Here is a 25,787-nt window from a genome sequence, read left to right on the forward strand (position 1 = left end):
AGTGCCGGAGCTGTTAACAGACAGGAGGCGGGGTACAACCTGAACTGCTCGCCAGCCAATCGTTGGGCACATGGAGACAAACAGCCACACCCACAATCACACCTAGGGGCAATTTAGAGTGTCCAATTAATGTTGCATGTTTTTTTGGGATGCGGGAGGAAACCGGAGTGCCCGGAGAAAACATGCAAACTCCACATAGGCAGGTTCGGGATTGAACCAGGGACCTCGGAACTGTGAGGCCAACACTTTACCAGCTGATCCACCGTGCCGCCTAAAACACAGAAGTCTAATTTTAAAATTTTACCAATTTACCAGGCGTCGGCTTTGTCTCATGATCTAAAAACCTATAAAATACTCATTCTAAGTGACCCAAGAAATGTATTTCTCCATGAATGGATCAAACACATTTCCCACCTTTTAATCTTTCAAACCATTTTTCTTGACAAGTATGTTATTTTTGGGTTATTATAGTTAAGTAAAGATAAAACTATTGTTACTACATAATAAATTATGTCACGTTATGTCCTGATAACTGCAGCAGTGGTGATAGTAAAATGCAAAACCTGTCATTTTAAAAACATTAATAGCCACGGTATTGATAGTTTGAATCCATATATTTATTCAATTTTTTCCCGTGTTTTTTGTTTTTAATATGTAAATAATGTGACAGGTCTGCTTAATAAAAATGTGCATTAACAAGGGGTAGGGGAGCGACACACTAGGGCCGTGAGCGCCCCCTCCTGACCACTCTGAGCAACATCAGATGAATGCACTGTGGTCAATCACTCATGAAAAGGTTCAGATTATATTCCCATCAGAACATTTTTAAGAACAATTTTGTGTTTTTGCAAACTTACATTGTCATGTTTTCACCCCCCCCCCCAAAAATTACAATACAAATACATACCACATCAACTATGCACTATAAATTTGAAATGTCGCTTCCAACATTGTTTCATTTTTTTTTTAAAACCCACAATTATAATATCCCCGCCTGTTTTTATTGGCGTAAAACTGAATTATTGCTTGCAGAACATCTTTCGCGATGCACGTTGAAAGCTGAATGACGCTCCAAAACATTTTTAAGGTTAATGTTATGTTGCCTCCTATATTTAAAATACACAACTAGGTACTCACTGACCCAGGTGAAACAAAAAAGAAAGAAAAAAAAAAAACCAGATGCCAGGTATTTATTGGTTACATGCTTCCATATCAATATGCAATAATAATATACATTTTAGAAACTGATGTTTTAATATACAAATATAGTGAATACTGTACACACACGTAAACAAAATTGTCGCTGTGTTTCTTTTAAAGACAGAAATCCGTCAATGGCCACAGAATAAACTTAAAACCAGAGTCCTGGATTAATTGTCTCTTCAAATGATCTGTAAGAGAAAGTGGATGTGCCTTGCCCAAAAGCCACAGCATTGCCTCATCTGTAACAAGTAAATTCTTTGACCGTTGTGGGTTTCCATTCCTTCGACAGAGGAGAACTGACCATTTTTTTCTACGCTTACGATTTCGTCAAAAATACAGGGGTGCCTCGAGATACGAGTTTCATGTGCTGTGCGTCATGTGTGCACTCGTATCCGAAATTCATTCGCCATTGAAATGAGCGGAATTGAAATTCATCTGTCCAGACGTCGTAAAAGAAAACAAAAGTGGTGAGAGAAAAAAAAATCATTATAAAAACAAAATAATGACACGATTACATTGAATTTAAGAGAATGAATGTCTTATTCTGCTCAGTGAGACTTCGCCACCTGTTGTACACGGAGACAGTCTCCGACCAATATTAGTTGTTCTTCACAGAGGATAAAGAATATATTCTTGTATTGCCTAAATCCGTTGCTTCTTCGTTATATTCAAATATCTGTAGTTGAAAGCGTTTGAACACCGACAGATGGACGCTAGTCTGTGACTATTGCATTTCTCATTACGATATGTGTTAGCATTAGCATTATGCTAGCAGACTAAAGGCAAAGACGTGGCTGTTTTAAATACACAACGTGTAGTTCTCTTGGTTTTATGTTTAGTTTGACATGAAACGTGGACTCAGAGTGGAAACAGACGGAGTTACTGACGGTGTAGTGGTACACACGCCTGACTTTAAAGCATGGGATCGATTCCCGCTCAGTGACGGTGTCGACATGCGCCCTGCGACCGACTGGCGACCAGTTCAGGGTGTAGTCCGCCTTTCGTCCGGAGCTAGCTGCGATAGGCTGCGGCTCTCCCGTGACCCCCGTGAGGATAAGCGGCTCCAATAGTGGATGGATGGATATTTACGGACTCTTTCTGCCAAACTTGCCTGCCGCCGAGTGAGTCCAGTCACGGCCACGTATCGCGCGCGTATCTCGAGTTTGACATCAAATTAAAAAAAAATAAATGATCGGAACGACAGCTCGTATCTCAGAAAACTCGTAAGTCGGGTCACTCGTATCTCAAAGCACCGCTGTACATCCACGCCACGTGCACAGGCACCTTCCGTGTTCCGACGGACGCCGTCTGCTTCGACACAAAAAGCAATTTTGTAAACGTCATCGCTGGGCGTCACTTTTTCAAGTAAACTATTGACTTGTATGCTTGTATGAACATGAATATGCTATATGCAATATGCTACGTACAACATTTAGTTTAAGGATTTGATCTCCCAGAGCGGTTTGATTCTGCTTACAATAAGCAGGACTGTAAGTGGTTTCACATACTTGATACTTGCAAGGATCCCTGAGCCCGGATGTTCCAATGTATTCGGTGAGTACTTCTTGCAAAGCCAGCACAGCGAGGGAGAACCGGTTCAGAGCTTGACGGTCCCCGACACGATGGCGCTGTGGACCTGAGCCGTCAGTGGCACGTAACTCTTGCGCTTGTCATCCAGGATGTACAGCGGGTCCTGGATACGTCCTGGATCGAAATTCTCCTCCACTAACTTCACTTTCATTTGCTTGAACGTCCCCGTCAACTCCACCACATCCTAGAATATGTTTAACACCCCCCCCCCCAAAAAAAAAACAAAAAACATTGAGTCACATGATGAGGAAACACATATTGAGAAACACTATGGAAAGCGGTTTGATTTTTTATTCCATATTTTCAATCTTGACATCAATCTTCCCGTCCTTGTAGTGGTACAACCATTCAGCGCACTAGTAAAACGACAATGGTGCATGTTTGGCCGACCACAGTACGCAATTCCTCTTTTCCAGTGAACTACTATGCTGCAACACTACAAGGCTAAACTAGTAGTTACTGTATCAAACACTAATCAGAAAAGAAAAAAAAAAAAAAAAATCACATTTTAATATAATTTCATTTCCGCATTGATGAAAGAGAAACATAGCATTTGTTGGGAAACTCTGTGATTTAATCATTATCCATCAAGCCGTTTTCTTTGCCGCTTATCCTCACGAGGGAGTGCCAGAGCCTATCCCAGCTGTCAACAGGCAGGAGGCGGGGTACACCCTGAACCGGTCGCCAGCCAATCGCAGGGCACATGGAGACAAACAGCCACACTCATATTCATACCTCGGGGCAATTTTAGAGTGTCCAATTAATGTGGGAGGAAAACGGAGTGCCCGGAGAAAACCCACGCAGGCACGGGGAGAACATGCAAAGTCCACACAGGCGGGTCCGGGATCGAACCCGGGACCTCAGAACTGTGAGGCTCACGCTTTCCAGCTGATCCACCGTGCCGCCCTGTATCAAACACCAATCATCACATTTTATTATAATTTCAAGAGAAACGTAACATTTGTTGGGAAACGCTGTGACTTAATCATTAAATATCACAAAAAATTATTTAAATGATTGTTTGTATTTATAAAAGAATGTAACCCGACTATTTTTGGGGAGAAGATAGCTCATTTTGATAAAACAGCACTTCTACATAAATATTAGCAGATTAAAAAAATATTAACAGCCTTTCTGGTCCATGGAGTGCAGTTAAAATACCACTTACTGTATGTATTTGTTAAAGTTGTTAAAATATTACATTTTAATAAAGCACTGTATGGCTGTACGCTTTTTGAGATCGTTTTCAAAAGGAAACACAGTAATAAAATTAAATTTTCGGGTTGCTGGGATTGAATTTCGGGGTCCTTGAGCAACCCAAAAAATGGAGTAGAAATAATTGGGACTGGTACTGTGTCCAACTTTTGGGTTTTACTAGTACACTCAATTGTCTTTAAGGAAATTAATGTAAGCATGTATTTGTTAACCCTGATATTGGCCTCAAGGGCCATACCTTAGTTAGTACACTAGTGAGGCCAAACTATGCAATACTTGATATCTGTGTGATACTAGTTCTAGCAGTGGAATTTCATGTGACTAATACTAGTCGCACAAATTGGTCAATGAATGCGCAGTTAGGCGTCCCTAGTAACATGTAATCGTCCTACTAGCATCAGTCACTCACATTTGAAAAATGTACGCATGTGGTCAGTCATGCCCGCAGATATAAAGTTACAGGTGTGTGTTATTTGTTAAAATGAGTGTACCCCTTTAAGAGCGGAGGGGGGGGGCGGTGTCAGGTAAACTAGGAAGTAGAAGTAGGATGAGCAGCAGAGACTGTGTAAAAAAAAACAAAAAAAAGAAGACATCAGGCTGTGGTTCAATGCGCTGGATCGGTTTTCATGTGCGCTGAGAGTGTGCGAAGGGTGCGCAATTGCGCAGTGGCGCAGCTTAGAGGGAACATTGGTCAAGACTCCATAAAACTAAGCGATGTCTTTCAATATCTATGTATGTCTACTCGCAGCGAATTTTACGCACGTGATTTTTCGTGCTCGACTGTGCAGATGTGCGAGTGCGATGGCATACGCGCCCATGAAATCGCAGTGACTAGTATCCCACAGTTGTTTTACTTGTGTGCTGAAAACGTCATCCAATAGTAGAGGGCGGTAGTGGAAAAAAACTGTACTAGTAAAGACTCCGTCAATATCCTTAATATCCATCCTAAATTCATACTCGTAGGCCAAAGGCGGCACTAGCAATGGGAGTAAATAGAATAGTAAAACACAGATCTACTTTAGTGTCCAAGCTGTTCTACCAGTGCCCTGAAGGTGGTGATGAAAAATATAGATTAGAATATAAATGCTCAGAAGGGCAACACCCAGAATGAAGACGTTCCCACTTCCGCTAAGCAGCGAATTCAACTTACCTTGAGCCTTATGAAGCGCGGCCTAGCGTACGCAGGCAGGTAGCTAACCACGTGATGATAGATTTGACTTCCATCGAACTGGGCCCCTTCTTTCACGGTGACGGCGGCCATTCCTATGCGTCCCTCGTGTCCTGAACAAAACGCATCAAGACCGCTACTTCAAACACGTGCAAAAACTTTGAAGTACAGAGAAGGCTAACCGATCACGTTTGTGGATAATTGGTGCCGGGTCACGTCCGGGTTTTGTTGGAAAGCGACTGACTAAGAGCTGACCTGATCCGAAACCGTCTGAAACGTCCCGCTCAGTACCTGGTACTTGGACCCCGTAAACGTTGGCCTCTTTGAGACAGTCTGTCAGTGTCAGGATGTCGGAAACCTCAGTTGTAGCCACATTTTCGCCTTTCCACCTGTGAACTCACAAAAGGTTAGGAACAGCACGAAAACTCCTCTGAACGAAAAACCCCGATGCAGTGAAAGTTTAATGAAAAAAAAAAAAACAAAAACAAACAATAGCCGTACCTGAAGGTGTCACCGACACGATCCTGAAAGTAAATGAAGTTGTCTTTGTCAATCCTCATGAGGTCCCCGCTGTTGAAGAACAGATCTCCCTTTTTGAAAACGTCGCGGAGTCTTTTGCGCTCCGTTTGCTCTTCGTTCTGGGCGTAGCCAACGAAAGGGGCTATGTCGGTAATCTTGGAAACCAAGAGCCCGGTCTCGCCTTCAACAAAAAAAAACATTCAGGGGTACGGTGGTGTTAAATACTGATTGCTCGGAGGTGCATTATGAGGGTTGCTCACCTTTTGGTGCCTCAATGCAGAGGCCGTTAGCATCTCGAAGCACTTCATCGCGCTCTGTATCATACTTGACGAGACTGTAAGGAAACAGTTTCTAGAAAAAGAAGGCCATAAATGCATATCTTAGAGATGTGATGGTCTCAAATCTTTATAGCTACTTATTCCCCCCAAATATAGTTAATATTATTATGTGCCACTATAACTTTGTGCAGTTCCAACATCAACACAGGAAAGCAAAAACAAAAAAAAACATTGACCGTAATTACCGGCCGATAAGTCGCGACTTTTTTCACACGCTTATACGGTGATGCGGCTAATTTGTGCTTTTTTTTCTAACGGCTGCAAGGGTCACTCGAGGGGAAAAGGTAAGAGTGAGACCGGTGGAATATATGTACTTACTTTTATTGGTATGTTGTTTTTTTTTTAACCGGCTCTGTTAGCACTGCGCTAGCGTTAGCTCTGTGGTATCCGTGTTACTGCTGTGTTACTGCCATGTCTCGATGATTTTTACCGATATGTTTTTTTTTAACAGGCTCTGTTAGCGCCGCGCTAGCGTGTTGCTCCTGTGTTACTGCCGCGTCTCAGTGATTTAGATGTTTTTTTTAACCGTCTGTCATGCTACTGTGTAGCTGCCGCGGTTGTTTTCGTTTTTTACCGGTATGTTTTTTTTTCCTTACCAGCCCTGTTAGCGCGGCGCTACCGTTAGCGCGGCGCTAGCATGTTGCTGCTGTGTTTGATTTAGGTATGGGTTTTTTTTAACCATGCAGTGCTACTGTGTTGCTACTGCGTAGCTTCGTGGCTGTTTTTTTTTTTTTTTACCGGTACGTTTGTTTGTTTTTGTTTGTTTTTTTACCAGCCTTGTTTGTGCTACTGTGTTGTAGCTATGTTAAGCTCAGCGAAGGTATTCAAACTTTGAAAACTCTTTCGGTGTACTGTCTTTCTTTGCAAATATCTCGTGTTTCAATGTGGGTACTTGCGGCTTTTACACAGCTGCGGATTATGTATGTACCAAATGGGATTTCCTTTACAAATGTACTGTGTGAGTCTTATAATCATGTGCACTCTGTAGGCCGGAAATTACAGTACATAAATAGTGATCTAATTCAAATGAATGAAAAAATACAACAGAATTGTAGTTAGGCAGTGATTCTTTGGCGGAACAGCCTCCATAATTCTACACATACCACAATTTGAGAATCACTGCATATGCACATACATAGACACTAGTATCTACTACACGCACTTTGCATGAACGGACACACAAGGCCGTCGTTTCCTTACCCTGTGCACGAAGTTGACTCTTCCGAGGGCTCCAATCTTCCCCGTGTAATTGACAAATCCGACGTTTCCCTCAGTGGAAGCGTAAAACTCTTTGATCTGAATGTTCCCAAAGCGGTTCAGGAACTCCCGCCATATCTCCGCTCGGATTCCGTTTCCAATGGCAAGTCGGACTCTGTGGTCCTTGTCGTTTTCTCTCTGTATTTCAAAGCAAGGACAGGAAATTTATTGTATGCGGTCGCACTTGAAAAATGTTATGGATTATTCCAAAATATCATTGTGGGATGTGTCAAATGCTAATTTTAGGATTAGCAGTGTTGCTAAAGATTAAATGCTAATGTATTTAACGTAATCACTGAATACAACTGCATGAGACTAAGGCAGTGTTTCTTTTATTTACCACTAGAGAGAGCCAGTACCAAAGTTTACAAATTACTGAACCAGCCGAAGCCCTAAAAATTTGAAGAACACCAGTTGAAAGTAATTCTTCCAGAGTCTTGACCTTTGAGTTTAGCCACCTTGAGCCACAATTTTCTAATTTGGGCTTCTTGCTTATATGCACAGGGCAAAACTCCTCGAAAACCAGAGATCACCGGTTGAGGATTACTAGCTCGCTGCCAAGTCGACACTGTGGCTCAGGACCAAATACAGTACGGTGCAGCTCAGTCACCTGCACCTTGGATGACAATACAACCATGCACCTTTCTTGGCGACTAAACACACCTTTGATAGTCACCAATCTGACGAGACCCAGTACAGCCCAGCGGCTTCACTGAACCGACGAAAAGTACACAAAAAATATTGCGGCATCTGACCGCTCACATTCCGTGAGCGACCGGTTACTCGATATGGTCTTCCAGGGTAAAGGCCAGCGTCTATTCCGAGTGGCGACCAGATACAACCGATACAGGGTCATGTGCTAAATTGAAGCTCCGGTGCATGTGACCCAACAAGATACTCTGAATGGCCGTGCGGGAGAAGCTTACAGTCTCCGTAAATACAGTCGATTCATTTTAAAATGATGGAAAAATGATGACATTGTCCCGCAGAATGGGGTTATTGTACATAAAACTGATACTTACAGTACACGTAGCCATAATAAAATCACACTGTTCAAGCCCCTGCTGGATCGTGACGCAGAATGTTGGAACTCAATAGTGGAGATTTAACGATTTCTATTTTGGTAAGCCAGCTGTGATGAGTCGCGGCAGCGGGGAATGTGCAGATTTGGAAACTTCTCTCCGACGAGATCTGCAAAGGGGCGGCTCGGCGCAGGTTAGTTCTCGCCGGCCAGGATGTGATTTTGACTTGAATGAAAATGCGATACGGTACTTCAAGCAGAGTGGAGGCACGGTGCCCGCAAAGCCCTGCCAATGAAAGGGCAGCGTCTTACTTCCACCGAGCGGGAATCATGCGAGGTGAGAGGTCGTATATTGGTCACATTTTCTTGCTAGTAAGGGCAGGGAATGTAGCCTAAAATTTAGGTCAATGTGTAAATTGAATCCCTTCACTCCAACTGTATAGTTCATATTGAGTTAAAATGGGTTACATAGTCTGTTCGCAGAAATAAATCGATTAAAAACAGATTGGATGTAACTCGGAGCACATTTACTGTGTCCGTCTCAAAGCTCGACATTAGCACTTAGCCCAAATGAACACAGACAACGTTGACGATAAAAACAAGCTCAAGCCCTCGCACTGGAAGAAGTTCCAGACTCGGAAGAACGCCGCCCTCCGAGTTATCACCTGGCCATGGCTAACATGGACCACCTCCATCGTGAGACCAAAATCCTACCGGTGAGGCGACACAACGAACTACTCGCCCGGCAGTATCTGCTACGCTACCCGGTACCCGTACACCCATGTCATCAGGCGTCAAAGGAACCACCTCAACCGTGCTTACTTCGCCATGACGTCCGTAAATACCATCAGGCATCCCCACCGACACGGTGTTCGACGAACAAGCGTACCGAGACGGGCTACACAGACTCCATCGAACGGCGGTTGAAGACACGGTGGCCGGCTGCAAACCGGTAGTCATCCTTGGTGGATACCCTACCCCCGAGGTGGACAAGACAGAAATCGATCTTCCGCGGGCCACAAGATCCAAACAATTGCAACTCCGCTCCGGACGAAGCCGCATGCTCAATGACTGTATGTACCGCTGCCCGAAACGCGGACAAGACCCTCACGTCACCCAGCACATCTTCAACTCCACTACGCTGACCGTAATGAACCTGTGGAAAGGCCCAAAGGAAGTGGCTGCCTTCCTGGAACAAGAAGTCGGCTGAACAATGCGATTACCTGGCTACAACAACAACGATAAAAACATTTCATATCCGATACATGAATATACTTTCGACCTTCAACGCTATCCGTGGTTCCAGCCAGACTTCTGTTCAACGTGTACTGTACCACCTAAGAATGTGTTCTGGTCTTTGCTGTCCTAAAAATCATGCCACTAAAGTGGTTAGCATGTGTTCTCTGTATTTTCCTGTTATCTCTTCGTGCGGGGTGTGTCGCATTCGGATACTCCTCGTCCTCCTTTCGAGATAACAAAAAGATACACGTACAGTGGGGCAAAAAAGTATTTAGCCAGCCACCAACTGCGCAAGTTCTCTCGCTTAAAAAGATGAGAGACTTGTCATTTTCATCATGGGTACAAGCTCACCTATTACAGACAACGTGAGAACAAGAAAATCCAGGAAATGACATTGTCTAGTTTTCAAAGAATTTACTAGAAAATAATGGTGGAAAATAAGTACTTGGTCACCTCCAAACAAGCAAGATTTCTGGCTCTCACAGACCTGGAACTTCTTCTTTGAGAGGCTCCACCTGAGTTAACTGCACCTGTCTGAATTTATCAGTATAAAAGACAACCTCAAAGAGTCACAGTCCAAAATCCACCATGGTCGGTCAAGACCAAAGAGCAGTCGAAGGACACCAGAAACATATTTGCAGACCAGGACCAGGCCGGGAAGATTAAATATGCAATAGGTAAGAAGATTGATGTGAAGAAATGGACTGTGAGAGCAATTATTAGAAAATAGAAGACATACAAAGCCACTGATGAGATCCCTCGATCTGGAGTCCACGCGAGATCTCACCTCGTGGAGTCAAAACGACCATAAGAACTGTGAACAAAATTCCCCAAACCACACGGGGGGGACCGAGTGAATAAACTGCAGAAAGCCGGGTCCAAAGTTACAAAGGCTATCAGTTGCAAACTACGCCGCCAAGGACTCAAATCCTGCAGTGCCAGACGTGTCTCCCCTTGCTAAAGCCACTACGTGTCCGGGCCCATCTGAAGTTTGCTCGAGAGCCTTTGGATGATCCAGAGGAGGATTGAGAGAATGTGAGAACAACTTTTTTTCTTTTAAAAAAAAAAAAAAAAAAACCTCAGCTCGTCATGTTTGGAGGAGAAAGAATACTGAATTCCGGCCAAAGAACACCGTACCTACTGTGAAGCGTGGGGTGGAAAGATCGTGCTTCGGTGCTCTTTGTTGGGACAAGGACGGCAGATCCGTGTCAAGGGAAGAACTAATGGGGCCAGGTATTGTGAGATTTTGAGTGAAGTCCTCCATCCGTCACGAAGAGCATAGAAGATGAAATGTGGCTGAATATTTCAGCACGACACTGAGCCCAAACATTCTACTCGGCCAACAAAAGAGTGGCTGCGTAAAAAGCCTTTCAAGGTCCTGGGATGGCGGGCCTGACTCCAGATCTCAAACCCGTTGACAATCTCTGCAGGGAGCTGAAAGTCTGTGTTTGTCCAGCGACAGGCCCAAAACGTCATTGCTGCTAGGACAAATACACCAAAAACACCAGCAACAACCTTGTGAAGACTTACTGAAAACAGTACAGTCCCACAGAGATGCACTTGAAGGGTTTCACAACTGCCTCCGTAAGCTACAATAAAAGTTTCATTTGTCGTTTGCTTAGGGTAAAAATGTACGTCGTGTGAGTAATCTTGTATTGCTTGTCTACAGGTTTTGCTTCACTTTTTGTCTTCAAATATGTGTAATACCACTGCAAATAAGAATAGCACCAGTTAGCCCGTCTATGTCGTTTTGTGCGTTAGCAAGAAGTTAGCGTGAATTTCAACGGCAAAATTGGGAAGCTGCTTTAAATACACAATGTGTATTTAATTTAGTTTTCCCTTTCGTTTGACCATAAACTCCAACTAGTAGTGGCAATAAAAAGCTCGAAAGCCCCAAACTTGTACCGGAACACGAAAATACCTCGTAAACTCAAGAAACTCATAACTCAAGAAACCACCGTGCGTTAAAATGATTTCATGTAGGGCTCTTGCAAAACCTACAGGCAATTCTAAAGGTTTGGTTTTATTCTTCGCGGAGGAATACGACAGGGCAGCGTATTGCCTAACAATTCAGGACTTTTTAAATTTCATAATTATTTCATAAGTGAGTCACATAACAGTTTAAGATGGATCCAGAGGAGGAGAACACAGTCGCGGCACGCAAAATATTTTTATGTTTGGTTTGTGCTTGTTCTGAGACATCCCCTCCGGTTGAGAAATCCCATTTACTTTGAACTCAGTGTGGTTAATTACAGATTGTAAGTCGTAATGATCAACAGAACTCGGTCGAGTTCTAATCACAAGCATACAGTCAAGCTTGTACGAGAAAAAAAGTCGGTGTTCCATAAAAAAGTATTTCATGTTATAATCCCAAAAAAAAAGAGAAAAAAAATCACTTTCACTTCTGCCGAAAAAGTGTAAAATGGTTACCGTACCTTGGGTGTGCTGCAGAGGTAGCGCATTACTTCTCCGATGTACTGCACCACCGTGACGTTGTGTTTCCTGCAGTCATCCCAAAACTGAGAGGCGGAAAACTTCCTCTTCAAAATAATTGTGGACCCTCAAAAGACAAGACCATAAACATCACGTCATCGCACCCAAGTCGTACAGCTCCATAGGGCCAAATTGTATCAAATTACAGGGTTCCTATTAATAATAAGTACCGTAATTCCCGGCCTACGCATGGCATCTGGTTATATGCCTCACCCAGTACATTTGGAAAGGAAATACCATTTGGTAGATACATACGCCGCAGCTGTGTAAAAGCCGCAAGTGCTCACATTGAAACACGAGCTATTTACAAAGAAAGACGGTACACAGCTAAGGCTAACGCTAGCGCGGTGCTAACACTAACGCTAGTGCGGCGCTGACAAAAGAAAAACTTACCGGTAAAAATCACCGAGACACGCCAGTAACACAGCAGCAACACGCCAGCACAGTGGTAACGCTAGCGCAGCACTAACATGGGCGGTAAAAGTCACTTCCTCGTCACATATATTCCGGTCTCACTCTTACCTTTTCCGCTCGAGTGCCCCCTTGCGGCCGTTAGAAAAAAATGCACAAATTAGTCGCATCACCGTATAAACCGCAGGGTTGAAAGGGTGTAAAAAAAGTGGGAAATTACGGCACTGTAGTTTCGAATTACAGTGGTACCTTGATTTATGAGGCTCGCCAATTTATGATATTTTTCGAGTTATGCTAACGCTAGCTCCGCATCACTGCATAAATCACTGTTGAAAGCGGGAGAAAAAAGTTGCGGTTTGTAGGCCGGAAATTACGGTACTTCTGTTTTTCTTTGCTAAAAAATGTGTAAGAAACCAAGTTACGTGTTGTAATGCCTTCATTATTGCACGTCATTAAAGAGATGGATGGCTGAGTATTTGTCTTTTTTATTCTTAAACAGCGGTTAGGTTTATTTTCCTTCATGTGTGTGACAGTTGAGTGACAAAATATGTTAAAACATCACTTTTATCATCAATAGTGGGCATAGGAGCTGGTTGAATCTCTTCCCGTGTTGTATTTTTATCACGTGAAATCAAATCAAACGCCGGTTCCGGAATGTAGTTCACAAATAAATGACTTCAAGTCAGACTGTGCATGTGCCTGTGTCATAAGAGCGTGAACTTTAGCCTATTAAGAAAAGAAAAGCTCCTGAAGGTCAACGTAATCCGTTCAGATTATCGCGTTTCTGTGACAAAAGACTCCTTCATTTGGAATACAGTGGCAGGAAATGTCCCACTTTCTGGTGCGAGTATCACGCGGAAAGGCAGGAAGTGCGCAATTTCGCTGGTGTGACAAAGACCAATAAATCCGCCATTCGACACTTCTCTTTTAAACATACACTACTCACAAAATTTCGGGTTTTTCGGGTGAAATTTCGGGGTGGACCTCAAATCCATATGCAGGTGAACTTGAAAACATAGTGAACAAGACATGATTGAAAATGATTTGCTTTTCTGAATCTAGTTTTGTCTGTGCCACAGCCCGAACGTACGTGACTCCAGTATGACAAGTACACAGCGGTCTTTGTTGTCGATTATTCAGTGTCACGAGAATGGGATGCCATTGACGACAGCTACTCGTCTCTTTTGAGGGCAAAGGTGGCTCGAGCGATCGGTCTCAAGGAAGGAGGAAGATGGGAATTTTCAAACTAAGGTTGAATTCACGCTAAAACGCATTCCGATTTGATTGTACCGTAATTTCCGGCCTTTTAGCCGCGACTTTTTCCACAGGCTTTCAACCCTGTGGCTCATGCGGTGATGCGGCTAATTTGTGCATTTTTTCTACCGGCCGCAAGAGGGCACTCGAGCGGAGAAGGTAAGAGTGAGACCGGTGGAATATATGTGCCAAGGAAGTGACTTTTACCGGTATGTTTTTTTTTTTTTTTAACCAGCCCCGTTAACATTGCGCTTGCATCAGCACTGTATTAGCGTGTTGCTGCTGTGTTGCTGCCACATCTCACTGATTCTTACCGTTATGTTATTTTTTTAACCCACCCTGTTAGCACTGTACTGGCGTGTTGCTGCTGTGTTACTGCCGCATCTCAGTGATTTTTACCAGTATGTTTTTTTTTTAACCGGCCCGGTTAGCGCCCCACTAGCGTGTTGCTGCTGTGTTACTATCGTGTCTCAGTGATTTTTACCCTTATGTTTTTTTTTTAACCAGCCCTGTTAGCGCTGTGCTAGCGTGTTGCTACTGTGTTACTGCCAGATCTCAGTGATTTTTACTGTTTTTTTTTTTTTAACCAACCCTGTTAGAGCAGCGTTTGTGTGTTTCTGCTGTGTTACTGCCGCGTCTCAGTGATTTTTACCGATGTTTTTTTTTTTTAACAGGCTCTGTTAGCGCCGCACAAGCGTTAGCACCGCCTAGCATGTTTCTGCTGTCTGACTGCCGCGTCTCAGTGATTTATGTTTTTTTTTGTATTTTTTTTTAGCTCTGTTAGTGCTGTGGTACTGTGTTGCTACTGTGTAGCTGCTGCGGCTGTTTTTTTTTTTTTTTTTTTTTACCGGTATGTTTTTTTAACCAGCCCTGTTCATGCTATCGTGTTGTTGCTACGCTAAGATAAGCTAATGTATTAAAACTTTGAAAACTCTTTCTGTGTACCGCCTTTCTTTGTAAATATCTCGTGTTTCAATGTGGGCACTTGCGGCTTTTGCACCGGTGCGGCTTATCTGTGTACCAAATGGTATTTCCTTTACAAATGTACTGGGTGAGGTTTATAATCCGGTGCACTCTGTAGGCAGGAAATTACGGTACATAAATGATGCCTGTAGCAAAGGGAAAACATCTAGATTGGAATATGAACCACATGTTCAGTGGGGTTTAGTTTAGGGGTATTTCCATCCGATCCAGAGCACTAAATAAGGACTGAACATGACAACGTCGAATGTAAATCCAGCCCACTTGAGAGGCGTAGTTGTTGCAAATTTTTTAGTTTTCCGTGCCCTCACCTGTCTCAATGGAGCCGATGAAGCCTATAAAAAATCCCGCCGTGTGGTACAGAGGCAAGTTGAGGTAAACAACGTCACTCGAAGAAACGCCGTTCGCAGATAAAACTTCCAGCGCTACCAGGAGGCGGTTCTGGTTGACCACCGCTGCCTTGGGGAGCCCTGCACCACAAACAATGGTTTGCATACAGGGTCCAGTTCACGGGGAGTTAGTTTGAGTACCTGTGGTCCCAGACGTGTAAATGTAAACCGCAGGGCTTTTGTAGGTGATGTGCGCCCTGAGCGAGCGCGGAACGGCGGCGTCGGACGCTCGGTCCACTTTATCGGAGAAGCTCTCCATGCCGGGCGTGTCGCAGCTTTGGACCATCAGGAGCACGACGACTTCCTGCTCTCGGAGGGCCGGCAGAACGTCCTCCACTGCTTCCTTCAGCTCTGCGGGCCGTCACAGATCATGATCAACGACAAACAAACAATAAACGATAATTTGACTTAAGTTAAAACTTTGCTTTTATTTAGTGAGGTACTTTTTTAAATTTAGGTGGATCGGTGGACCCGGGTTCAAATGCAGCCTCACCTCTGTGGAGTTTGCATGTGTTCCCCGTTCCTGGTTGGGTTTTCTCGGGGTACTCCGGTTTCCTTCCAAAAACACGCGCGGTACCTGAACTGAAAACTCTAAATTCCCATTATGTGTGAATGTGACAGGTGAGGCTGTGACATTCAAACAGTGATCCTCAGAACTGTTAGCCAGATTAATTTTCAGTAATTATTGTGGATTATGGCGAATACCGCAGCACGGTGCCGAGTGGTTAGACTGTCTGACTCAAAATTCTTAGGTTTGTGGTTTAAAGCTCTTCCGGCTTCCTTCCACTTTCCCAAAAAAAAGATTAAATGATTTGAAACGTCATAGTTTTGAATGTGAATAATTGTTGGTCTATTAGTAAAATATGTGGCCAGTGATTGGCTGGCGACGAGCCGAGGGGTGAACCCCGCCTACCGCCCAAACTCTCCTCCGGATCACATGCAATATTATATATATTATGGGGATTTACAAAATACAAAAGTATTATTGAGAGACGAGATGAGACGCGAAATTGCATTACAGCTACTTAAAATACATATTCAATAACGCCACAAGAGTCATGATTTTTCAATCTTCCGGTCATATGCGTGTCACTGGATTACCCAAATTCCCGATTGTAAAATCAACCTGGCAGGGTTCCATCTTTCACCGAATGAACAACCATTCATAATCCATCCGTCCATTATCGGAGCCGCTTATCCTCACGAGAGTCGCGGGGAGCGCTGGAGCCTAGGTGTGATTGTGAGTGCGACTGTTGTCTGTCTCCATGTGCCCTGCAATTGGCTGGCAACCAGTTCAGGGTGTACCTTGCCTCCTGCCCGTTGGCAGCTGGGATAGGCTCCGGCACAACCCTCGACCCTCGTGAGGATCGACGGCAAAGAAAATGGATGGATGGATGGATGGATGGATGGGGGGGTGAGCTTCCATCCCCATCGAGGAAAATAAACTACTCCCAAAAACTTTGGGATCTTGTGTTTTTGGTGATATTTCATACCTACGAACATAGCTACGAATAGCGCTAAGACAATGCTAAGCTAACGTCCACGCCGTCGCCACTGATCGGGAACACGTCGGCAAATCCGTCAGCGGTACGTCGTCTTGGTCTCTGACAACGGCAGCGGCGCAACACCGAAACAAGGCCATCAGTCTCTGCCACAGTGCCAGTAAGCAACAGCTGCCAACTGCGGAACGAACAGCGACACTAAGGAGGCTTTTCAATTCCGAGCGGGCGCAATTTTCCGAAGAGCGCTGAATCGTAACCGGGCGACCGGCACCTTCTTTTGAGAACTGGATGGTGAGTTTTTCTCACCGTACATGCGCAGAGCCTAGCTGGCAGGTTTCAGTACTTTGTGAACAACTTTCTGTTCTCTAAACAAGGAAAGATGTCACTGCAAAATATATATTTTTGGAATATGTTTATTAACCGAATGATTGTTGTTTATATAGTACTTTTGAATGATGAAACAAAGACAAAATACAAAAGTCAGCAATATCACTTGAATGGGAGTAATGTAGTACCTTGAGAGCTCCGGTATTTTTTGGGCACTGATTGGTACCAAGGGCTTGATGTACTGTGTACACTTGTGAGCCTGCTTCGGTTTCAAGTACATTTGACGTCGTCATACTAAAACTACAAATGACGTTTTGTAACAGATTCAGCTGATCATATAATGATTGTGATTCAATTACCAATTTGGTCTACAAATGAAAGAAAATATTCAAAAATATTGAGCCATCGATTCATCCATTTTCTTCACCACTTATCCTCACAAGGGTCACGGGAGTGCTGGAGCTTATCCCAGCTGTCAACGGGCACGAGGCGGCGTACACCCTGAACTGGTCGCCGGCCAATCGCAGGGCACATAGAGACAAACAGCCGCACTCACAATCACACCTATGGGCAATTTAGAGTGTCCCATGATAATGTTGCATGTTTTTGGAATGTGGGAGGAAACCCACGCAGGGACGGGGAGAACATGCAGACTCCACACAGGCGGGTCCGGGCTTGAACCCGGGACCTCAGAACTGTGAGGCCAACGCTCTACCAGCTGATCCACCGTGCCACCCTAATCACTAGTGAAACCGAATAAACAACGTGCCTGTGTGGGTTTTCTCCGGGCACTCCGATTTCCTCCCAGACCCCAAAAACATGCAACATTAACTGGACACTAAATTGACCCTAGGTGTGATCGTGAGTGCATCTGTTTGTCTCTATGTGCCCTGCGATTGGCTGGTGACCAGTTCAGGGTGTACCCCACCTCCTGCCCGTTGCCTGCTCCAGCACTCCCCGCGACCCTCGTGAGGATAGGCGGCTAAAAAAATGGACGGATGAAAAAATAATTGATTAGTTGTTGCCCCGCTACTCCAAATATAATTTTTGTTCTCAAAGCAAGCATGCAGTTTTGTAACAGAGGCTCTCGACGCTGAACTTTTTCGATGTTTACAATGTAAAATGTTGAGTTTTATTTCAAAACAAATATGTATTATCGTAAATCGCAAACTTTTCTCATTGGCCGTCACCTGGGGAACCCTGAGGAGGCCTCGCTGCCACCTTCCGAGCCATAAAAGCGAGATGGGGGGGGGGGACGTGCACGGTCCGTCCGAGCCTTACCTGCGGCCGCGATGAGCACTTTGGCCTTGCTGCAGTCGAAGCAGTGCAGCAGAGACTTGTTGCGGATGTTGTAGTTGAGCAGAGCCGTCGGGGAGCCCAGCTTGGCCAAGGCCAGCCAGGCGAACATGAAGTCGGGTTCGTTGGGCATGAACAGGGCCACGGCGTCCCCGGCCGTGTACCGCGGGTGGGCGAGCAGCGCGTTGGCCACCCGGTTGCTCCGCCGGTCCGTCGACGCGAACGTGTGCGTGTCATCGTCGAACACCACGAAAGGCTTGTCCGGACGGGCCGCGGTCTGCTCCAAAAATCGGTCCAAAGCGAAGAAGACGGGTCTCCTCCTCCTGTGCCTCCGCACGAACTTGAGCAGAATCCACACGAGATCTCTGACATACAAGATGTCCGCTCGGAGATACGGAAAAAGTCGGTTCACTGTCAACGCTGCCAGGGGCAGAGCCGCGACGAGAGCTGAACACAAATAGATCCACATGCTTGTTTGATAACAGCACAAATCCGCTCAAGGCGAACAAAAAAAAAAAAAAAAAAGTAAAAAGGACAAGAAAAAAACAAAAAAAAAAACAACAAGTGCCTCGCCCCTCAGCGTAGCGGGAATGTGGTAAATACAGTAAGGATTTTGTCCGGAGGGGAGGGGCGCTTATAGTATAGCCAGCAGTACTCCAAAATAACTAGTGGCAAAGTACTCGCGCCTGTACATGCGCGAGTACAAAAGTAGATGTAAATATTGAAAACATGACTGACTTGGCAACGTATGTGCACAGACGCTGAGGTTGCAAAACGACTCACACCCGAGCAGAAGTCGGGATGTGTCTGCGAGGAAACAACGCTCAGAAAGTCCTGATTCAAGCACGTGACTCGAATAAAGGAGAGAGAAAAATTACTCTGGAAAGTACTCATGTCGCAAAGTACTCACGCTACTTCAACAGAAATACTTGTGTTAAAAAGACTATGGTAAAAGCAATAGTGACTTGACTCTTAAGAAAGAAAAAGTAAACAGGAGTATATATTTCTGCGTATACAGTATATATACACGATGTACACACACACAATATTGTATATATCCACTAAGACACACACACATATTATATAAATATATACAGTCATATACATACACTTAGACACACATATTTTTGTGTTTACAGAATATATTATGTATATACAGCATATATATATATATATATATATATATATATATATATATATATATATAAATACACACACATATATACTGTATATATGTACTTACACACACGTGCACACCTATATATACTTAGACAAACATACATATTTGTGTGTGTGTATACAGTATATATATCTATCTATATATATATATATATATATATAATATATATATATATATATATATATATGTATATATACACATATATACTGCATATATGTACTTACACACACACGTGCGCATACACCTATATATACTTAGACACACATACATATTTGTGTGTGTGTATACAGTATATATATATATATATATACATATATACATGTATATACTGTATGTATATATACACACACACATATATATATATATATATATATATATTATATATATATATATTGTATATATGTACTTACACGCGCACACACACACCGATATATACTTAGACACACATATATTTGTGTGTATACAGTATATATATTTATTTATATACATACACATATGTATATACTGTATGTATATATACACACGCATATATATATATATATATATACACTATATATATGTACTTACACGCACACACACACTGATATATACTTAGACACAAATACATATGTGTGTGTAGACAGTATATATATATATATATATATATATATATATATATATATATATATATATATATATATACACACACATATGCATATACTGTATGTATATACACACACACACATATATATACTGTCTATATGTACTTACACGCGCACACACACCAATATATACTTAGACACACATTTGTGTGTGTGTGTATACAGTTTATATATATATATATATATATATATATTTAAGGGTTTGTGTGAACAAATGATCCTAGGACCTAAGTTGTCAGGGTCACCCATGGCAAGTAAGTCTCAAAGACTCCTTATCATGGTGAAAGTATTAGATCTCATTTTCCCTCACACATATGCGGGTCAACCCGGAACCCCGTCCGACACCCACCACACCCCAGTCAGAACCCCCCCCCAGGAACACTTTGACGTGGATACACGTGAGTGGCTCGCGTGAGTCCTGAACGGCTCCTGTAGGTCAGGCCCATCAGGCCGGACAACCACTGACGAAAAAGCACCAACCCCAGAACTCCCCCCCACACCCGCCCGAGCATAGGAGGCGGACTCCCCCTGGCCCCCCAGACCAGACAGGGACAAAACGAAACCAAAACAAAAAACAAACAAACAAAAAAAAAACATCAGACCCCACAGCCTTTTACTTTGTAGGAGAAGCTTCACCGTTTGTTTGACAAACTCCGGTGTTGGTATTCTTTTTGCGTACTGCTTTTAATTTATTGTATTATACTTTGACACTCACAGCAATTTTAATGCAGTTATGTTGATGACTTCTTGCTTCCTGTTCCCATTAAGCAACAATGTGAGGCTGGTACAATTGCTGTTTTGAAAACTTTCATCAGAAGGTCACAACATATCATTGGCAAAATTGCACTTTGTATCACAGATTGTCCAATTTTGTGGGCCACATCCTCACTTCTCAACGGAAGATACTGATACTTTCCCCAGCCCGAGTTCAAGTCATCCTGGACACACATAAGCTACATACAGTATAAAATATGATCTTTTGTTTGGGAATGCGTTCCTATTGTCGACATTGCTTCTTCATCACACGTCAACTGGACATCGGATGCCACTTGTGCGGCCCGCATTCCTCCCCCGGCCGGCCCTTGGACTTCATCCGAGCCCTTTTGTGCAGTTTGTGCACGGGCGTCATGGCAACGCGACCTCCGCGTTGCGCCAGCATCACGGCGACTTCCTTCGCTCAGTGGCGTACGTTTCAACTTTGACTTTCACGTTGTGACTTCCTCACCGCACCCTTCACATCGCCATTGACTGATGTGAAGAATAGAATACCCAGCTTTCTTTCAAAATTATCAATTTCCCATCATGCTGTCACTTGGCACAGTGCCAGCGCACGTGCCCGATGACGTCACTTCTCGGGATACCCAGTGACGTCGCATCCGGTGACCATAAAAGGAGTTGCATCCACTGAAACAAAATGGCGTCACATCCGATGGCCATAAAAGGAGTTTCATCAAGTGAAACAAAAATGGCGTCCCATCTGATGACCATAAAATGAGTTACGTCGTTGAAAATAAGGTGAGTGAGGTCATGGTTCCTGGCGTTTTTGTGGCTTGACATCATGTTTGGGATACGTGTAGGAAAAAAAGAAATCATGGGGTGTCATCAACAAAAAAAATGTCATTCGTGATGGACCTTTCCATGGCGATCTTAAGCTCCGCCCCCTTACCCATGTCCCACAAGCTTCCAAAATGGCGATTGAACGCAACATGTTTGAAGTCGATTCTCTATCGCGTATTCCAGATAATATTTGGGTATGTTTTTTGCCAAAATGAGATGGACTTGTCCGAGAGAGTTCTACAGAGAGGTCTCAACTATTTCACGCAAGGATATGTACACGGAATTAAGATTTTCGACGGATCGGGACGCAATGTCAGAGTTACAGCGAAACGTTGGCGATCGATGCAATAAAGTTTGATGCCTCACAAACTTCTTATTGAAATCCAACAGGATAAAATTGTGGAATTGTACTGCGCATGCAAAACAGGGTGAGTACTTTTTACTTGGAAAGATCACGACTAATATCATTGTAGTCTTTAGAAGTGAGGGCGTGTTTTCATTTGACCCAGTGCTCTGTCTTAAAAGTCTGATGTGATCCAAATAGGCAAATTGACATTTCTCTTGCATGACATTGCGGATTTTACGTATCCCTAACCCGACTCTTTGGCATAAAACATGACACGCTACATTCAGCAGGTCAGTGATACGCTAACAAAGTCAAAGTTGTTCTCCTGCAATGTATAAAGCACTGATAATGATAAAATCAAACTCAGAGAAGATACTTCTCCCTCACTTGCCTTCGAACATACAGCCTTGCGTTTGTTGATATTGTTCACATTTAGTTGTACGTGCGCTCTTCCGCGAGCCTTCATCCATCGTAGACACTCGGTCAACTTTGTTTTAGGCTTTGGAAAATGAATCAAGTGGGCCCCTTGTAACCTCGGATAACCTTTCATCAGAATTGCACGTTCCCCAAGTGCATCTGAGGACCATTTTCTTCGTAGCATTAACTTTTCCAAGCGCACGCTACTGACCACCGGCATTGCTTGTGGGACAATACGGCGAGAGGGGCGTGGCAAGCCAGGGTTTGAGACAATGCGGCTATCTGATTGGCTATTATCGTACGAGTGATTGACAGGTCAGAAAGGTCCATTATACCTGTGACTAGGGTCCTTTCCGGCCCCGTCATTGGAGCTTGTAAGGGCTCTCCCGAGGGCTTAGCTGAGGTGTTAAGGTCTTGTCCAGACGTCACACAACGGCAAAAAAATGGCAAAGAATGGGCAAACTTACGTGGCATGTACATGTGACATTGGGTGTCTGACTTGTGACTATATCTGAAAATGTCCGGTATTGAGCCCGAGAAATCGCCTCAAAGATAAAGACGAATCACCGTTAGCATACACTTTTAGCCACAATCAGTGCTATAAACTGATTGCAATTTCATAGGTCAGAGCAGGACAGAAGTTCGGTCATAAAAGCCGAGCAGTGAGCAATCGTCTGTAGTCTGGACTGAATCGTTGACGACACACACGCACACACACACACACACACACGTAACTCGGCAGAAGAATAGAAGAAGTGGAATAGCCATAATTATTGCAATCAATGTGTTTTGACGCAATCGTTTTGACAGTTGACGCCGTCTGGTACCTTGTGAGACATGACAACCACGACAAGCCTCTTTGGTTGCGTGCGATTGCCACTTCCACTGCCAATTCCACCCCCACAGTGCGAATGGTTGGTTCATGTACGCCTTTCATGTGGCAAACATGCAGCTGCTGTATTTTTCCGTCCGTGCCGCAACCTTGCATAATCTCATCCTGATTCTGCGGAAATTAGCTTTAATGGCCAAATATGTAACAACACACAAGGAAGTTGTCTACGGGGGTCGGTGCCGCCCTGGTACGACATTTAACGCTCTTTCCTCACACTGTGGCATCTTTTATTTGTCTATGGCATTTTGCTGAAACAGGTTCTTCTCTCCCCGACGACAATGGCACCAAAAATGTTGACGGTTTCAATGCCGTTCTTGAGTCAGGTTTGATGTCTTTGTTTTTGCCTGGTTCACATTCGTCCCGGAGTGAACTTCCGCTTTTTCACCCTATTGCCCAGGGTGTGTATGCTGGGGAGGTGCCAAAATCTTGTTGACATTCAATATCTGTATCGCGTACAACCTTTGTCTCAAATTCCTCTTTTAACAGTTTCCGAGGTCTTCACAGAACTCCCTGATAAAATAACGCACAAAACTCGGGGAAAATATAAGATTTCACAATATTATTCCATCGCAAAAGAAATCAATTAGACAATAAAAATTAAAAGTCGGGGATGAGATCCTTCCCCAAGCGGAGGAGTTCAAGTATCTTGTCAGGGTTTGGTCTGCAATAAGTCTGATTCGTTTCCGGTGAGTCTGCTCTTTGCAGATGATGTGGTTCTGTTGGCTTCATCAAGCCGCGATCTCCACCTCTCACTGGAGCGATTTGCAGCCTAGTGTGAAGCGGCTGGGATGAGAATCAGCACCTCCAAATTCGAGACCATGGTCCTCAGTCGGAAAAGGTGCGGCGTGCCCTCTCCGGGCTGGGGATAAGATCCTGCCCCAGGTGGAGGAGTTCAAGTATATTGGGGTCTTGTTCACGAGCGAGGGAAGAACGGCGCGGGAGATCGACAGACGGATCGGTGCGGCGTCTGCAGTGATGCGGACTTTGTATCGGTCCGTTGTGGTAAAGACGAAGCTAAGTCGAAAGACGAAGCTCTCAATTTACCAGTCGATCTACGTTCCTACCCTCACCTATAGGCATGAGCTGTGGGTTGTGACCAAAAGAACAAGATCCCAGATACAAGCGCCCGAAATGAGTTTCCTCCGCAGGGTGTCCGGGTTCTCCCTTAGAGATAGGGTGAGAAGCTTGATCAGCCGGGAGGGACTCAGTGTCGGGCCTCTGATCCTCCGCATTGAGAGGAGCCAGATGAGGTGGCTGGGGCATCTGATGCCTCCCGGACGCCTCCCTGGTGAGGTGTTCCGGGCATGTCCCACCGGAAAGAGACCCCGAGGACGACCCAGGACACGTTGGAGAGACTATGTCTCTCGGGTGGCTTGGGAACGCCTCGGGATCCCTCCGGAAGAGCTGGAAGAAGTGGTCGGGAAAGGAAAGTCTGGATATCCCTGCTGAAGCTACTTCCTCCGCGACCCCACCCGAAAAAGTGGTAGATAATGCATGGATGGATGGATAAAATAAATATGTTTACTTCGCACTGATACTGCAACAAGGCACAAAATAAAATTCAAAATTGAAAAAAGCAGCAGTCCCCAAACTATTTACTGCATTACTGATGTGAAGACCTTCAGACTTTTCTATTATAATAAATTGTCGTGTACGTGCTGGATCACAAAGTTAGCGTGAGTTAAAATAAACATTTATTGTCACTCTTGACTCATTTTTTTGCGCGTTTTCCCGGACTCCTTGATGAGGTCTCTGGGGTGCTCAGGCCACCATGCAAAAAGAAGATTGAGGACCGTCGAGGTAGCAAATAAAGAAATGAGATGAAGCGTTCCGTCCCGCTGGCTTTTCTTCAACCAATCGGCTCTCTCCATCCGCTCGGCTCTTGTCTAAGTGGGTCTCGTTGTCGCTATGGTTACGGGACCTCTTCGGAAAGACAAAACTCCTAACCTTTAAGCCGCCTTTTCTTAACCTTTGTCGGAATGCATCGGCTCAAGGAAGGAGAAAAAAATGTTCTCTAACAAAGACGAGGAAACAATATATTCATTTTTTTCAAGGGGAAACCTTTGGAAAAGGTATAGTCCTTTAATTACCATAACATGCACGATTTTGAGCACAACAAACACCCTCAAGACAGGAAACTAACTTTGTAGCCTTGATCAGGAGTACACAAGGTCAAATCTGATTTACTTTTGCTTGTCTGCGGGGTCTGAAAAAGATAGAAAGTGGGAGGAAAACAAACATTATGATATCATTAAAAAGCTGAGTGGTGTTTAAAAAAGAACGCAACGCATTTAGCCATTTATCCCTCCCAAATGTCATACTGAAATATTGTTTCATTTTTGCAACGCCACCGATTCTAACATGCCACCAAATTATGAATCCAATGAAAAAAATAGTCCCGTACTTCCAAACGCAGACTGTTGACATATTTGTTGTTGTTATTGTGATTAATATTTGCTCTAGAGTCTTAGAATGTGTACGCTACAACAACAAAAAATATTTCAACTTCAACGAGTTACTCATTTAATATCTGAAATCCATTATACATTTG

The 25,787-nt window shown here is 43.9% G+C and overlaps 1 protein-coding gene across 1 annotated transcript; it reads right to left on the reverse strand.

The window, feature by feature from the left end:
- Positions 1–2,072: 2,072 nt before the first annotated feature.
- On the reverse strand, positions 2,073–19,024 carry LOC133497887 (long-chain fatty acid transport protein 2-like). The gene is made up of 10 exons (XM_061814136.1): positions 18,189–19,024; positions 15,220–15,429; positions 15,001–15,159; positions 11,986–12,110; positions 7,234–7,428; positions 5,956–6,046; positions 5,678–5,876; positions 5,468–5,565; positions 5,159–5,289; positions 2,073–2,977 (listed from the first exon to the last, which is right to left on the reverse strand). The coding sequence occupies exons 1-10, from the start codon at positions 18,670–18,672 to the stop codon at positions 2,801–2,803; spliced, it is 1,869 nt and encodes a 622-aa protein (XP_061670120.1). The 5' UTR covers positions 18,673–19,024; the 3' UTR covers positions 2,073–2,800.
- Between the last annotated feature and the right edge of the window lie 6,763 nt (positions 19,025–25,787).

Source organism: Syngnathoides biaculeatus, chromosome 3, assembly GCF_019802595.1.
Source record: "Syngnathoides biaculeatus isolate LvHL_M chromosome 3, ASM1980259v1, whole genome shotgun sequence".
Taxonomy (NCBI): domain Eukaryota; kingdom Metazoa; phylum Chordata; class Actinopteri; order Syngnathiformes; family Syngnathidae; genus Syngnathoides; species Syngnathoides biaculeatus.

Bases quoted from the DNA above. Each gene is read 5' to 3' on its own strand.
- LOC133497887 (XM_061814136.1), bottom strand. From the start codon at position 18,672: ATGTGGATCTATTTGTGTTCAGCTCTCGTCGCGGCTCTGCCCCTGGCA. The intron at 15,160-15,219 runs GTACTCAAACTA...TTTGTGGTGCAG, and splicing joins TTACACGTCTGGGACCACAG to GGCTCCCCAAGGCAGCGGTG. The intron at 5,877-5,955 runs GTGAGCAACCCT...TTTTTGTTGAAG, and splicing joins CTGCATTGAGGCACCAAAAG to GCGAGACCGGGCTCTTGGTT.